Raw genomic sequence first — 16,325 nt, 5'->3', positions numbered from 1 at the left:
GGTTTAGCTCATGAAGCTAACATTATGTACATTATGTTTTCTTAAACATATATTGCAGGCCCACATTCTTTTGAGCTGGTCTTTTGATGTTTGAACTCTTGTCTCTAGCACCCATGGAAATGATACAAGAAGTCCATTTGTGTAATATGAATCAGACCACTTTTAATGGGCCATAGCCTTTTCTTTCAACCCTACCCCTCTTAAAAACAACTGTACTACAGAATGAACCCACTTCTCAGTCACACAAGCCGATTCTTTGCCAACTAGCAATCAGTTAAAGCTGCAATGGTGTTCTCTGAAGTTCTTAGCCTTAGTATCGTATCATCATCGCCAAGGGTTTTGGCTGCTCTTGACCCGTTTCCATTTCTGAAATATGCTACAAAGCAATCTGCCAGTTGACATAAAGTGAGGAGTGGAGAGCATGAGCAGCTTGTTGGCGACGCTACAATTAAAGTGCTTACTTCCTTCCTTCCTTTAATATTATAATTAACAATTGAGATATACTTCGAAACATACAGTATCAGAGCTGAAACTTATATTTGATTTACTACCAATGAGTCAATCAACAGAACATTTAACTTTTAACATAAATAACATTAAGTGAGCTAGTCGCCCATGTTTAATTCATATCAGTTTCTTTGACTAAAGAATTTCTGGAATTATGGAATTTTCTTGCAAAAGAAGTGATTTTAAGATGATATCTTTTTTTCTGACAGCAGTGGGAATAAGTGGAACCAGCAGCAAAATATTTGTAAGTTATGTCAGATTTTAGGTTTTCTTTTGCATTTAACTTAATGTCAAAATTCATCAAAGCTGGAAACTGGGACTCACCATGCTGTTGAGCTCTGAATCATCATAGCTGTCACATGGCCCAGGCCCCCCAAGGGGCTCAAGACCATCTTCATCCCACATGTAGGTTCCACCAGAGCTGTTGGAGGGTGATAACTCCACAGACGAAACCTGAAGGACATCACCCTGCTCTGAAGACAAATCCAGTGGTCCCTGGGAGTCCTGCATAGGGCTTTCTTCTGTATTTCCTGAAGAACAAATATAAACACAGGACTGAACTGACACAACTATAGCACAAACATTTAGTTGAATGTTTTTTCAATTGTTTTTTTCAATTTACCTGCCAGATCCACAGTGTCCCAATCAAGGTTCTCATTGAGAAAGCTTTGTAGGCGGGTTTGGGTAGTGCTGCCAGTTTTCCTGTTGTCAGGCAGGTCACTATCACTGAACACATCTCCCACACAGTCAATGTCATCTAGAAACTCTTCACTGATATCGCCTCTGTCTAGAGATGAGGCAGAAGACAAGGACATGTCCTCCAGAGTCTCGCCTGCTGTCTGGCCAGAGCTCTTCCTAAGCATACTACTTCCTCCTCCTTTTTCTCCTCCAGAGCTTCCATCACTGTCACTGTGTGAGTATGCCTTGGCAGCTTCGACAGTTTGCTCAATGTCTTTTGCTATCTCTAATAGCCCTGCACATTCAGAAGCAGCTGAAGGTCTGATATCCCCCTTGACCCTTCCTGGAAAAAGTGGCTTCTGCTGCTTGGCCTGCCCAGATCGAGACAGCCTGTAGCCCAAAGACCCCCCACTGCCTCCCAATGATTTGGTCAGCACACTACTGGGAAGCAGAGGCTTCTTTAGAGCACTGGGAGTAGTGGGTGCAGGGGAGATCGAGAGGGTAGGCAGAGAGGAGGCAGCTGAAGAAGTTCTACTGTACTGAAGTCCTCCACATAGACCTCCTGAACCTCCAAGGCTGCCATTCATGCCCCCCAGTCCTAAACCCACTCTTCCATTGTTCAGCTGAGGGGGTTTAAGGAAAGTACTCCGAGGAGGTCGAAGCTGAGTGTTTGCCAGAGGCTTGGCTAGCTCCACAGCGCGGTTAAATGAGAAGGACCGTGTCATAGACTGGCTGGTGGGCGAGGGAATCTGCTTGAAGTGAGTGAAGCTGTTCGAACGCACCATGTTGTCCAGCGCCAAGGTCTTAAGGCTGTCACTGGACTGGGACAGGCTGTCTTGAGAGCTGCTTCTGGGAGAGCTGGATCCTAACCTTGGCCGCACAAGACGGGACTCTGACTCTGTTTGAGCAGGAATGCTGGAGCAATTATGGCCCTTTTTAGGACTTACGTTTAGTGGGCTTTGGCCTAGCTTGGTCCCTACTTTGGGACTCATCGTCAAGGATTGCTTGGGGATGGCCTTGGGACTGGAGACCGCCACCATGAAAGCACCTGATCTTCGCATCTTGGGCGTCGCAGGAAAGCCATTCTTTACCTCCTTTGCCACTGAGGGAAGCTGTATCTGAGCCTTGTCTTCAACTCCATCCCCAGGGCTGGTGGGGGTCGTGACGCCAGTGGGGGTTGTCCCCTCATCTCTCTTCCATTTCAGGGAAAAAGAAGAGGCACAGATTACGCCATTTAGGCGTGTTCCTGGGGGAGTGATCTTACCATCCTGGGTAGGGGTGGTTGGCTGTGTGGAACCATTGGACAAGGGGCTAGCGCCACCAGTCGAGGAGCGTCCACCAAATTTAGGCAATCTGGATACCATGGCAGACCTGATGGGTGCTTTCTCTTCCATTAGATGCCAACAAAGGCATGGATGAATGTGTAATTACACACAACTAGAGAAAGAATACACAAAAAGACAGCACAGGAGATGATTAGATTTAAGTGTGCATGATTTGACTTCGGACACTGACAAGCAGCTATATATCTTTGACTGGTAATATAGTACAGAGATTTGTTTTTCTGTCTATGACAATAACCACAACTATGAAAAGTTCCATTATAGATTAAGTGAAAGAAGAAAGTCAAATGTAGTTGAAAAACACACATTAGCAAGCGCACTCAGACACAGTAACAATACAAAGGGTAGTCCTGTCCACCTGCTGCAGTGATTGCATGTCTGTCTTCTTTTTAAAGATCGCTGACTGTGAGAAGCATTAGGGATTAATCTGGCAAGCTTACTGGGCGACTTGAGACTTTGTCACGGCAAGTCTGCCTGATGCTTTCCCGTGGTCAATCGGAGAGACATATTGGAGGGAGGGCTAAATTAAATGTCTTTATGCAACTGGTACATGACCACAAATTCCAATCACACATGGCATATCTGTTGTCTATTCCTTAAACATTGTGCTAAGTACCTGTGACTCTATTAAAAAAAGACAGCAAAAAATGTATAAACTAAATCCAGTGCCAGAAACAGAATAGTGTGCTTGTTTAAGACCATGCAATTGCAACATAAAATTTCCCAAAACTGAGGGTAAATAAAAGAAACAAACAGGACATTCTTAATGATGAGCTTCAATATTTTAAGGGTTTCACACATGACACGACCTGTAGCTGGCATGGGTTTTAGAGGATATGGCACCAACATGCCTGGCCAACAAAAGAATGGGCAAATGGACAGACAGCGCCTGGGCGACAAGGGGAAACCAGTGCTGGGAAGGTGTCCAGCACACTGTGAATAGTGAATGGAGGATGTATAACATGTGAAGCCAATGGAGGAAGAACACAGGGCTGTTTCCTGCTACTCATTGTTAAATTTATTCAATTTGAATCAGCCATGTGACAAGTGTACATGTGTTGGTGGTGCACCTGCGTGATCCATCTGGCTAGTGCTGGAAAATTATGAATAGGATAGTTACTGAGATCCAGATGGCTGGTGCGGTTAGCAGAAAGTGATACATCTGCATGAGGGAGCAAAGCAGTTACTTAAAACTGTTTGTTGTTTGTTGTTGCATCAAATAATATTAATATTCACAAATGCTAATTAACCTTTAAGAAATGCATGCTCCCACGTGAGTGGATCCTTTGACAAACTGGCACTAAGGCAGATACTAGAGCAATAATCCACTCAACATTTGAAGGGTGGGGGAGGGGTGTTGTGTTACAATGTGGGTCACCTATTCTGTAAAAAAAAAATAATAATAAATAAAACTGTACCACACTGCCCCACATTCCCATGCACAGACACACGTGTCTACAATCAAAGAGACACACTCACCACTGACACAGAAGTCTGGCTATGCCACCATCCTAAGCTGCTTCAAAAACACACACGGGCACAAACACTAAAACACATAGTTACACACAAAATCAGGTCAGCATGTGCAGGCAGGGCAACCAAAGCCTCTTTGCCCCGGGGAAGTGGGCGGTGATTGTGTGTGTCTATGTGTGTTTAATGGGTAGCAATTAGATTAGGGGTTTTCGCCACTGTGAATGGCCCCAGAACCTCTCAAGTTTTATTCACATCCAGCGTGGCAGATCACTATTACAAAGCAGCAAATCCACACACTGCTGTGGCAAATGTTTATTCATCTGGGTCATCTCATTCATCACCCAGCCACTGGAAGATCTCTGACTGCAGTGCTGGTGTTTTCTTTGATGTTTTTTTACTTAAGTCCCCATGAAAAAATCCACAGCTTCTATTCTTGACATATTATGGTTTTGTCATAATTATTGGCCTGCTGCATATAGATACAGAGGTGCAGTCAATGAAAAGTAATCTCAACAGTCTCAACTTTGTATTTACTGCAACAGCAAACAAGAGAAATATGCACAGCCCTCTGATTTAACAGTTCAGCTCAAATAATACAACTAGTAAGCTCATGAAAGAGAAGTAAAAAAAAAAAACAAAGATCTGAGATGTCAGAGATCAACGTGTATATATGACATTAGCTTTCTCTACATTTAGGCAAATTTAAAAAAAATTCTAATGGAAAATCAGTAGCCTACTAATGTCACATCATCAGAGCCCAGGTATAAAGCTGAGTATTGCCTCAATACTAGTATCAATGTATGTCTCAATACTAGTGCCCATACAATACCAATGTTTTGGTACCAATGCCCAAAACAATGCTGTTAAAGTTACCTTGAATTGCGGCATATGTAATACATATTAATACATTCAAATTTATATTATTTTAACAAAATAAGACAAACTTGCCACGTGAATAATTGATCTTAACATTAACATCCATGCAAGCATTTTGCCTAAATAAACATAAAAAATTATTATTTGAATATTATTTGAGTAAATAGCTTGTCTAAGAATCAGAAAAAAAGGTATCTGACCAAATTTCAGTAAATGACTGCATGGTTCTGTTACTCCGTGCTACAGATACAATATGGTTGATATCCAGCCCTAAGTATCCCTAATACTAGTACAAAGACACAGGTCAGATCAAGAGGACCACAAATAAACAACAAGATCCCGACTGACTGACACACATTCAGAGGTAGGGCAGTAAAACGTGCAGGCCATCTGTCAAACTATCTGATGGCCTGCCCCTCCCCCCAGAGTATAGTACTGTAGATAAATATCTCAGAGAATCACTAACAAGTACAAGGCTTGCACTAAACCCCATATTAACCAAGGCCAGCAATGTGCCTTCTGTGGCTCTGCACTGCAAAACAAAACGATGAAATGAAATGAAACCTTTATAGTGTGAAGGGATGAATAATGTAAAGAAAAGTCCAGGAAAACATAGTCCAGAGCTATAATCATAATTGTATATTGTGAAAATATGTTACAGGGAAAGCAAATGATGTAGCCTACACTGCAATGAGAAACCCTCTAACAAGTCTTAGTGCTGTTGATTTCATTTTAATCTGGTTCGACACTGAGGTCTTCAGAGATAGTTTCAATAATTAAGTTTATCTTTGTTTTGTGGTCTGAATTCTTCACTGCAATGAGAATTGTTGAACAACAATAAACAGTTTTGTCTTGATGTCCAGAAACTCTCTGTTTTATAGATTTTGTCTGTTATAGAACAGATTAACAACCAGAATTAACATCCAATATCACCCAGTGCATGCATGGTTTCTCCATGGTTTACTCCCAATCAAGAGAGGCTAATAGTACACACAATGAAAGAAAAGAAACAGGAGAGGGAGGGAAAATGATTACAACAAGAAGAGGCAAAGAGAAAGACAGATACTGTTAAATAAATAGAATGAGAGAGACAGAGAGACAGGACTTCAGGCAGACTTTTCCCACAGAGAGATCTTCTGCTACCCTGCTATTCAGCATCTCAGCAGTGATCCCTGTTTGTACAGAGAATGGGAGCTTTATGTCTGTCTGCCAGTGACACTATTTGGCCTTACTTTATTTCCCACTCAGATGACAGTATGACAGAAATCACCTGGCAGAGATGGGGGAAGGCTGAAAATTTGGATCTGCAAGAATAAGTCGTTCATTACTCCTCTGACAAAGCTTTCACTTTTGACCTGCACACACACTACAGAGATGCATTCTTCATGAGTAACAGGATGGATGCAGATAGGATGTGACAGGCCGAGGGCTATGATCTATTGGGTCATTGGGGCTACGCATGAATGGAGGTGCTCTACTACAGACAGTAAATCCCCTATCGTGCGGTGTATCCCCACAGCCGGTCTGTCCCCATCTCCAAATGCTCATAGTTCCCAATCCTTACAAAGTCTCAGCACCAACCCCTAAATAGCAGAATGCCAGGCTAGATCCATCTTTCCCCTCCTACCTTTCCTTCACTCAATTTTTAAAGATTGGTAAGGGGAGAATTTTTAAAGATTGCGAAAAACCCTAGAGAAGGATCCAGAGTAAGGGATGCCTTATTTGAAAAAACAATCCACCTTTCTGTAGTATTTTAGAACGAAAACAGCAAAAAATATTAAAAACTTTTTAAAATTGAAATGATGGGTAAACATGAGTACCTTACTGGTAGTATTGTATACAGTTGTTGATGACTGTTATACTGTATAATATTGCAGTATACATTACTGCCAACTAATTTCCAAAGCATTGCATCATATTTGTATCTTGTTAATGCATTTGTCATTTTAGTACAATATGAAAATCAACTTTGGGAGGATTGATCCCTTCAATAAAATATAATCTTAAAAGAACAGACAGATTTAAAAAAAAAAAAAAAAAAGTTTTTAAAAGCAGAGGTGGGCCACTTGGCCTGAAATAAAGACCATCTGTGAACATCATAAAAAGGGAACACACTTATGAAGTTCATTCTCAGCGGAAAAAAAAAGAGCAGTGTTATTTCACACAGCACATGCCATGTGACTTTGGGATGTCATATTTTTCGACAAAAAAAAACAGTTTGACAGACACTACTGTTTTCTCTGTTGTCCTGCTGCTGTAACTATTTCATGTGTAGAGTCATTTGTAGCTTATAAACTTAGCACAAAAAGTAAGGAAATGTGTGTATGGTAGATTAATTCTTTGTGGTAACAATGCTTTTTGGCAATAAATCTTATACTGGTTGGTAAAGATGAACTGGCAGTTGCAACTTGCAACTCGCAACATCTGTCTACCTTCCTATTTCTTTCCATCTTGAAAATCTATCTTTCATAACATTTATTTGAATGTTTATTTGTAAAGGGGCATGTAGCATAAACCAATGCCACACACCAAAGCATTTACAGCCAAAGCTAATTTGCAATGCCAGTCTAGCGCCAAACCAGTCAATAATATGGATCAATAGTTATATAACCCGTCTGAAGAGCCTAGTGTGTCATCCAGTTGGCTCCACTCTGAGACAAGTACCACCTCAGACACACATTATAACTACTATCTCAGAGCTGTTTCACTCTTGTCAGTGTCACTCTCAACAAATCCAAGGGCTTGTTTCAACCAACCAGAGTACAGATCAATTTTAAAATGAGAAAATATGTAGGCCTATTTAAATCAAAGTATCTGATCTGAGAATGGATAATGTCATAATAAATATAAGCTGACAATCAAATACAGTCCAAAGGACATTCTTAGCTCCTATTGAATCTAAACCAAAGTGCAGCTTCATTTACATATATTGACCATTGAGTCCATGTCCCGCTGGAGTAATAACTAGGCCAGTCATCTGGACAGAGCAGTAGTGGGCCACAGCTCTGTCCCTGAAGAGATTAACAGAGTGCCATTAGAGCAGGCTAATAGAATGAGACAGGGATGAAAGCAACACTGACACAAGGCTAATGTGTATTGAGTGAAACCAATACTGGGCTGAGCTGCACTGATGCTTACAGAAGCAAATCCAATGAGACAGCATAGAGGGTTTGGTAATGCTATATACCAAATGTGGTAGATCGAATGGCAGAGAGCAAAAGAGGAAACAGTGAGTAGAGAGAGGTGGAGAAAAGGTGTGGCAACCTGCTACATTAAAAACAGTATGTTAACCTTGCATGTGGTAGTATACTGGACCACCACAAGCACACAGACACCTACAGACACAACGTCCCATCACATTTTTGGCTCATAATGTACCACAGAAAAGTAGATAAGAAAACATTACCTTAACTCTGAGAACTTATGTTGACTACTCCAATCATTTTCATCCCAGAGTCAATCATTAATATAAGAGCTACGCCCTGCCATGTCACTCTGTTTCCTCCATCATTTAAACTGAAAGTAAGGGAGCGCCCAAAAGATAGAAGAGCACAGGAACAGGAAGATCGTGATCTGTCTGCTGGCTGGCTCTCTCCTTGCATGTGTGCCTGTGTGTAATGTGACGTCTGTGGTGTGTAGCGATGGGTATGTGGGTGGGGAGAACAGAGCCTTTATGGGAGTGTTTAATATTTAATAAGGCATGAAAGAAGGTGAAAAGAACTTTTGTTTTGTGGGAAAATACAATAAAAGAAGAAATGAAAAACATAACAAGGACTCATTTCCAGTACAAGAAATTATCAGCAGGAAAAGTAGCAGCAGAAAAAAATGTTGGTATAAAGACTAAAGCCATATAATCCTTCTGACTCAAGATATTTTACCAACAAGCTAAAGTAGCAATTTTCAGTGTGCATGCTGCAGCCCTATAATGTCATGATATCACCAGAGAGAAAAATAAAGGGAAACAGATCCTGCCTAGCACTCTGCTGTCTTTGAAAAGTCACTCCAGTAAGGAGGAATTTGTTGTGGTTCTCGTAAAGATTCAATGTAAGTTCAATTTCCCCGACTCATTTCATGGTTGACAGCATACTGGTTCTACTCAGTCAACCATTTTCAGCTAAGTGCCAGCAGTAAAACCATACGAGCACTGCCAGTTCCTCAATATCTCCTGCTTGTACGTGTCACAGCATGGAGTCTGATCCAATCCACATCAGCAACGATAAAATAAAGGCTAAAACACAGGGTTTCAAAGGACTTCTTCAGCTTTAAAATTGCTTCATGTTGTGCTTCTATTAACAAGCCTCAATCAAAGTAAGCTGCTAAACATCTACGTCGTTATATTGGTATTCTTCTAAATATTTGTTATTTCTAGACTGAAGTTGCTTCCACCATGCAACTTTGAATGGTGGAAAGATTTATTATATTTTTGGTGCTACATTAATTTAGGATATACTGTATCTACAGAACCAAGATACAGTAGTGACAAAGAAAGCCTGAACCAAAAATGAGTCATATACTGACTAGTCACGACACAGAAACACCCTCAAAAAGTCCTCATCATCCACCCTGACTCATCAATAAAAATACCTCTGCTGCTGCGTTCTTTCTGAGGTGTGATGCTGAGCAGTGGAAGTCTTGACAGGACTTGGCAGAATCTAATTATCTTCACTGTTAGAGCATCCCAGCTGTCCACAATCCCATTGCCATAATCACATTTATCCTAACACCACTCCTCTCTCTGCTTTATCGTTCACGATTTTAAGTGTATGTGCACGGCAAGAATAGAAAGACATGCAAGTATCGGTTCCCTCTCCCATCTATGACCTTCACTTGAACCACACCGTGGGAAGACTGCAGTGCATTTGACAGCTTCATTTAATTCTCACCTTCTGATTGGCCACAAGAACTAGTAAGGCTGATAAGTGTCACCAAGCAACAGCGCAGGTGTCAATCACTGTCGGCAAGGTCATTAGAGTAGTTTATGTACAGTATATGAGATCCGAAGGCAGGGCAGACAGCAGCCCGAGGCTTACTTTTCTTTTTGAAGCATAATTAAACTTCACTGAGACAACAGAAAATCCCATTATTGATTGATCACACAAGGGAGACAGGGTTTCCCCCATTATATTGCAAAGCCTGGTTGCCCTCCACCAGGCTTAAGCCACTGGAAATTATTTTGTAATGTATTTTTAAGACGTTTTACAGTTACAGTGGGGCGGCTCGGTTGCAAACAAAGACGTAGTCATATTTTCAAATCTCCAGTTAGCTTTTAGCGCTGACTTAATGTAGGGCGCTATGGAATCTTTCTTATAGCTTTTTTAAATTCTCAATTTCGCGATTCCTTCCATGATTCTGTTATCACAGAAACTATTGGGCTCTACATTAATGCTGCCATCAGTCTGTGACTGGCCCCAGCTGAGCCCTCGTCGAAAAAAAGACACTTGCCACCGGGCTAAACTACTTTTCTGGGGGAAACCCTGTGAGATATCACAATTACAGTAGAGCACAAAAACAGAGATGTGATCAGCACAAAAAAAAAGACAGGAAGTAGTGAGAGACAAAGCAAAAACAACAAGAATCTCCATTAGAAATGACAGACAGGAGCATGACCACAGATTTTTTAAAGGCATGTGATGTTAATATAGATTTGTTGCTTAACTAGCTTAGGCATATAATGATGTAAGTAACATTCAAATTAAGAGGGCCGACGTTTTCGTAATAAAATACATTATTTGTGTTAGCAAACCATTTTTAGAGGGCATTATGGACTTCCCATTGACGTCCTCCTTCTGACTATCTGTCAAATCATTAATCATTAATATATTTATTGGTTTTCAGCTTTGCAAATCATATCAAATTGTACAGTGAATAACAGTTATATAAAACACAGCAAACATTTTTCACCCTATTCTCCCTTTCATCAACTGGGTACGTCCTGGGACGCACACAAACCATTAAACCAATCAAAGGTCATGGAGACTGCTTTATGTCATGTTAAAAGATTTGTAAAATGCTAAATGTAATCAATATATAGTAGTTAGTAGCTAGTAATAGTAGCATGTCTTAAGGTGTGTGTGTGTGTGTGTGTGTGTGTGTGTGTGTGTGTGTGTGTGTGTGTGTGTGTGTGTGTGTGTGTGTGTGTGACAGCGAATTTCCCCAAGAGGGATTTAGAAAGTATATATTTTTCTTTAAATTAAAGCCATCGCAATTTGCATTCCTAACAATCATGATTACACTGTCGTATATGATCCACCTTGGTTTCAACTCAAAATATCCCATGGCAAACAATATGATCTAACCTCGTTATCAAAGAGTGCATGTGAATGCAACATGACCATAAAGCAACTCCACATTGTGACTGAGCAAGTGGATGTGTGAGATCACTTTAATACATTTTTATCTTCAGCACAGAAGTAGCATAGCAAAACATCAAATAAACATTACTTGCATCCGCCTGCCTTCCCCCAAACTTTTCTTTCCAGAACAATTACATCACTTTCTCTACAGTATCAACGGCTTTTCTTTACACTGACATGTCAGTTCATCTGAAACATTTCCAGCTTATCTACCCACTGTGCTGTTTATTGAGCATTTGATGTAACCTATGGTAACTCTGACTCACTCCTTATCGCCACAAGTTACAATGCAAAACACAGGCCTGTCGTGAGAGGTGGGAAAATTTGACTTTTGAAAGAATTAACCTAATGTTAGGGCCCTGAAAATGAAACACAATCTAATAAATAAGCTTTTAATAGATCATGTTCCTGGTGGATTTTGTCCTGTGAATGGACAATACACTGCTACTTCCTCTGTGCTCAACTTCCCTCTTTTCCTGTGCCTCCCTTCTTTCCATTCACACTATCAGGCTAATGTCTATTATTTTCCTAGGCAGCACGTTTGTACAGTAAATAGCAAACAGTGTCACATGAGGCCAGTGAGAACAAGGCCTCCACACATCACATAAGGCCACAGTTGGTGGTTAACATCCATGTCATGCCTTTGTGTCCAATTTTTCACAGAGTTTAGATCTATTTGGGCAACTGTTAAAACTAGATGGGAACTTATCCAAAAGAGTGTCTGATACAAAAGAGTAACCTTTCTATTCACCTCAGGAGCCTTCTGGGATAAACTGGCTGAATAATCATTGGTGGTGGTTGTGGCTAGATATACCCCTGCTGGGAAGAAAAGGCACCATGCACCAACACAATGAAGTCCATTATATGGGGATGTAAGATGCTGCAGTTGAGCCTGCCATGCAAACACAGTATTTGATTATCAACTTCATGGCTGTGCAGGTAACCCCGTAGACATTTGGGACAACATTTTTGCCTTGGAAATACCGGGCAAAAGTGCATGAGTCAAATGTCACTATAGTCTCACAACACCTCTGCCGTCAGATCCAGAGCTTAAGCTCACAAGAAATACCATATGTTAACCTGGGTAAAATGGAAGTTTAGAAGTGCCAAATGAAACTGGTACATTAACATGAGAACAAGGAAACGTTTTAACAACTGGGCAGTGCACTGGAAACAAGCCATCCCGTCTGAGAAAAACACTTTGAACATTTTAAACAGATGCATGCAGATTGCAGCACGTCACATACTGTGATTGAGTGACTCAGCAGTGTTTGTGCAGAGATGCTGAAAACAAACTTTCACTATCAAAATACAGCTCACAATCTCCAACACATACAGTATACTCTTTTCCCACCCAAATTAGCACCTATATGCAGGTTTTTAAACGTGGGAAAACCCGCAAAGAAATAGGAGATAGACTGCTTTCTCATTGCCATTAGACGAGAATGCCTGTTTTTTTTCTGGCGTGTCACGTTTAACGCAATAAGTCGTGTAAACCATTTGACGAGGAGCGTTCCATAAATTTGCGTCCCTAGCAGTGGCAAGAAATACAACCCACAGGCGCGCTTTCTGTCTTCATATGCAAACCACAGAACGTAATGATCGCAGTTTTAAACACGTTAACGTTGCGAACGGTCGGAGTTACGTTTACGGTTACGTTTACTGACTGAGATGACAGCAATTACCGACTGAGTAAAAGCTTCATGCCGGAAAAAGGGGCGATAATCAGTGTGTCCACCCGGGTGTCATGTTTCTATCACTGCTGTCTGGAGCTGGAACCGATAAATACCTGGAACTCGTGACCGACTCATTTGTCCCGAGAATTAAAGCGGGTTTTAACCTTTCTAACTGAAGACAAAAGCCAGATTTTGGTGGGTGTTAGTTTTTTTTTGCCCAGTGGGAAAGGGGCTTTATATGTCCAATGCCTGATCCCAAGGACATAAAGACTAATAATACCACATGATTCAAAGCCTTGAAGGATTTTTGAATGAGATGTAAAGGTTTTAAAGAAAGCGACTCTCCGACCTGGTGTAGTGCAAGCTCAATGCAGTTACTAGAAAGTTACTAATAAGATACAGAGGAACTGGATGAAGAAGGGGCATATACTTTGTTTATGTCACATAAATTGATATGAGCAACAATGAAAGCTGAGAAATAGACCATGCAGTTGCTAAATCTGTCTTCATTTCAGATCAGCAAAGGTCAGTTTAAAAGATTTTCGTCAGATTTTGAGAGGCTCATCCGCTCGCAATTTCCGGGTGAGTCCCGACTGCCCTGTCTCCGACTGAGCATGTCGGGTCAGCCAAAATAAAGGCCGACAGCTCCTCCGATGGACGACAACAAGGAACACACTGAACAGACTTGAGTCACTGACCTCGCCAGACTGTCCAACAGCCGATTATCAGGTTGGTGTGTTAGAGCCATTAGACCGTTCTCTTAATACATCCATGCATTAGACAGGTGGCCATGTGAGCAACGTGTATATGTGACGTAACAGTCTGTGTCTGATATAACGTAGTTTACACTGATTTAAGTGTTCTTGGATACAAAGTTTGTTGCTAGTGTGTGACATGCAGGCTCTGCATGCACAGCCAACCACCAATCACAATCAGTGTTGATCCATTTATCAAACAACCAAAGCAGGCCCTGCTAGTCGACCACAACCTGAAATTTAGAGGAAGCAACATGCATATAGGGATGTAATGGTAGGAAAATTTAACCTCACAGTCATAGCGACCAAAATTATCACAGTTTTCAGTATTATCGCAGTATTTTTAAAAGTGTGTTCAATATGTTCAGAAAGCACTGATAGGCCTACACAAGCTGAAATAGTTTCAAAAAGTGTAACAGTGTTTAATATATTACAAAAATATAGGCAAAACTTTATCAAAAGTGCAACTTTTAACATCAAAGGAACAAGGGTTCAGCATGTAAACAGCTTATTTGTCAGGAACATTTCCAGTAGTACAGGTTTAAATTATACAAATCCAAACATTCAAGCTAAGACATAAAGAACAATATGTAAACAAATTTAAAAAAAAAACTAATTATATACTTGTTTTCTTCATCATCAAAATTAAAATGTACAACGCACTTTGTAGGCTGCGCAGTGCGCCTGCGCGGCAACTTCAGGAGACTCGGATGAAACTGGGAAGGATTAAACATACGGTTTCCACACCGTGGTAATCCACCATGATAATAATTATATTTTAAATGAAAACGGTAATTGTTAATTAATATCATTCACTTTAGCCTGTATTGATAGTATTATATGAATACAATGGTGTCATGTCAGTCAATCAGTGTATTTCTACCTAAATTCCCTCTCCAAAATCTCTTCAGAAGAGTAGTCACAGCGCTTACTTGCTTTGGTGTTTGTAAAGTATTAAAGTTCAACAAAGAATGGTTCACATAAGAAAAGTTCCTTTTTCATTTTTATTTTCTATGTAGATGCACTCCCTTACAAAATCACCCCAGTAGTCGAGAATGATTTATTATTTCCAAATAGAGCTATTTGTCATCTTGTAAAAATTAGTCTTTTTTCATATCGCAATATATATCGCAGGAAAAAAAATAGAAGAGATGGAAGTAGGACAATGTCATCAAGCACAGTCTGTGTACAGGCCCACACAGTCCAGACCAGAGGTCTAATCAGGCAAAGTGAGAACACCTGTGTGGGTGTATCATGGGTATGTAGGAGCTTTACATACCAACATCAGTTGTACCCAACCTAGGATCTGCTATGATAAAACAGTTAACAATTGTTCCACTGTCACAGCACAAATAAATGTAATATAAATGAATCACTCTTGATAAAAATGTTGACTAAAAAGTTGATGTCAAAGCACTTAAACGACTCTCTTAATCTTAAACAAATCAGGGAGGTGCTTGACGGTGTAAGTGCATTCCTCAACCATGCCATCTTTCACTATCTTTTCCCTATTGACCTTTAAAATGTCTGCTACTTCAGGGTACATCAATCGCCTAGTCTCCCACAAACAGTCAATCGTGAAGTAAAATCTGAATGAGGCAACATGCAAAGAGTACTCCTATATATTAGACCATTCATTCTTTTTTATTGAAATGACATTTTCTGATCCTTGAAGGGCATTTTTGCCCCAAATGCCTGTCAATGTTTGACCTGTGTCAGTGCATCTGAGATCCTGTGTCTACACTCTGCTACACTGAGCTATTCCAAGCCCTTAAACATCTGTGGTCTTACCGAGGGAACTGATAAGCATGGCTAAGTATAGCTCTAATGATAGGCCACATGCAGCGAGAGTAGAGGGCAAGAAGGATCAGAGAAAAGTCAAAGTCAAATCAAGTCACTAGGCTCTGAGCATAACACACATGAAAACATGCACAAAACTATAAGCAATGCACTATCCTGAATGACCTAATCTCTGGGCATTTTAAGTACTCATTAGATGTGCAAACAAAAACTCTGTAAAAGATCCAATCCAACTCCAATAAAAGATCAGAAAGAAACGACAATATACAGTAATTACAACACCTTCAGTGGAAAGGATGCAGACAGCTCATGTGTGATGGTTTGAAGAGTTGTTTAACACTCCCCTTGAGCTACACGGAATCCCTAAGCCTGTGATTTCTGGCCTTGCCATACAAATAACTCAACACTTCTCTGTGCTGTAAGTATTCACTTTTAGCATCATGCAAGCACACTTTCACATCTTATCTGTTGGCCTCAAGGTCGCCCTTAAGGGGCATTACAGTGCCTTGGAATGACTACTTTGCACAGGGTAATGTGTATAAAGTGTATCTTTACGCATAGCTAGACACTGACAGTTAGGGCACACATGAAGAGAGGCAGACAACAAGGACAACCCTCATATATTGAACTGCAATTTGGGGGGTCTTTAGCAGGCAGGCACATAGTGGAGACATTCAGCTGTTGTTGGGAGGAATCAGATTGTAAACACACCCTCAGCCAAGGTGGCGCTGCAGGACCTATGCCAACAGGTGCCTGATGAACACACACATGGATGTGTGTGTGTGTGTGTGTGTGTGTGTGTGTGTGTGTGTGTGTGTGTGTGTGTGTGTGTGTGTGTGTGTGTGTGTGTGTGTGTGTGTGTGT

The 16,325-nt window shown here is 40.7% G+C and overlaps 1 protein-coding gene across 3 annotated transcripts in view; it reads right to left on the bottom strand.

Moving 5' to 3' along the window:
• The window catches only part of ccser2a (coiled-coil serine-rich protein 2a), a 59,295-nt gene that overhangs the window by 41,218 nt on the left and 1,752 nt on the right, over positions 1-16,325 (bottom strand). For 2 of the 3 annotated variants that reach the window (XM_078272734.1, XM_078272736.1), the window contains 2 exons: positions 1,130-2,622; positions 832-1,037 (listed from right to left, as the gene is read on the bottom strand). In XM_078272734.1, coding sequence (XP_078128860.1) covers positions 832-1,037; positions 1,130-2,579 — 1,656 coding nt within the window. In that variant the 5' untranslated portion in view covers positions 2,580-2,622. Of the gene's footprint in view, positions 1-831; positions 1,038-1,129; positions 2,623-8,283; positions 8,348-16,325 lie in introns of those variants that run through there. The other variant, XM_078272735.1, reaches the window with a different exon arrangement.

The sequence above is a fragment of the Sander vitreus genome, chromosome 17, assembly GCF_031162955.1.
Source record: "Sander vitreus isolate 19-12246 chromosome 17, sanVit1, whole genome shotgun sequence".
Classification (NCBI taxonomy): Eukaryota; Metazoa; Chordata; class Actinopteri; order Perciformes; family Percidae; genus Sander; species Sander vitreus.
Note: the sequence above shows the minus strand (reverse complement) of the source record. Positions and strands in the feature narration are given on the sequence as shown.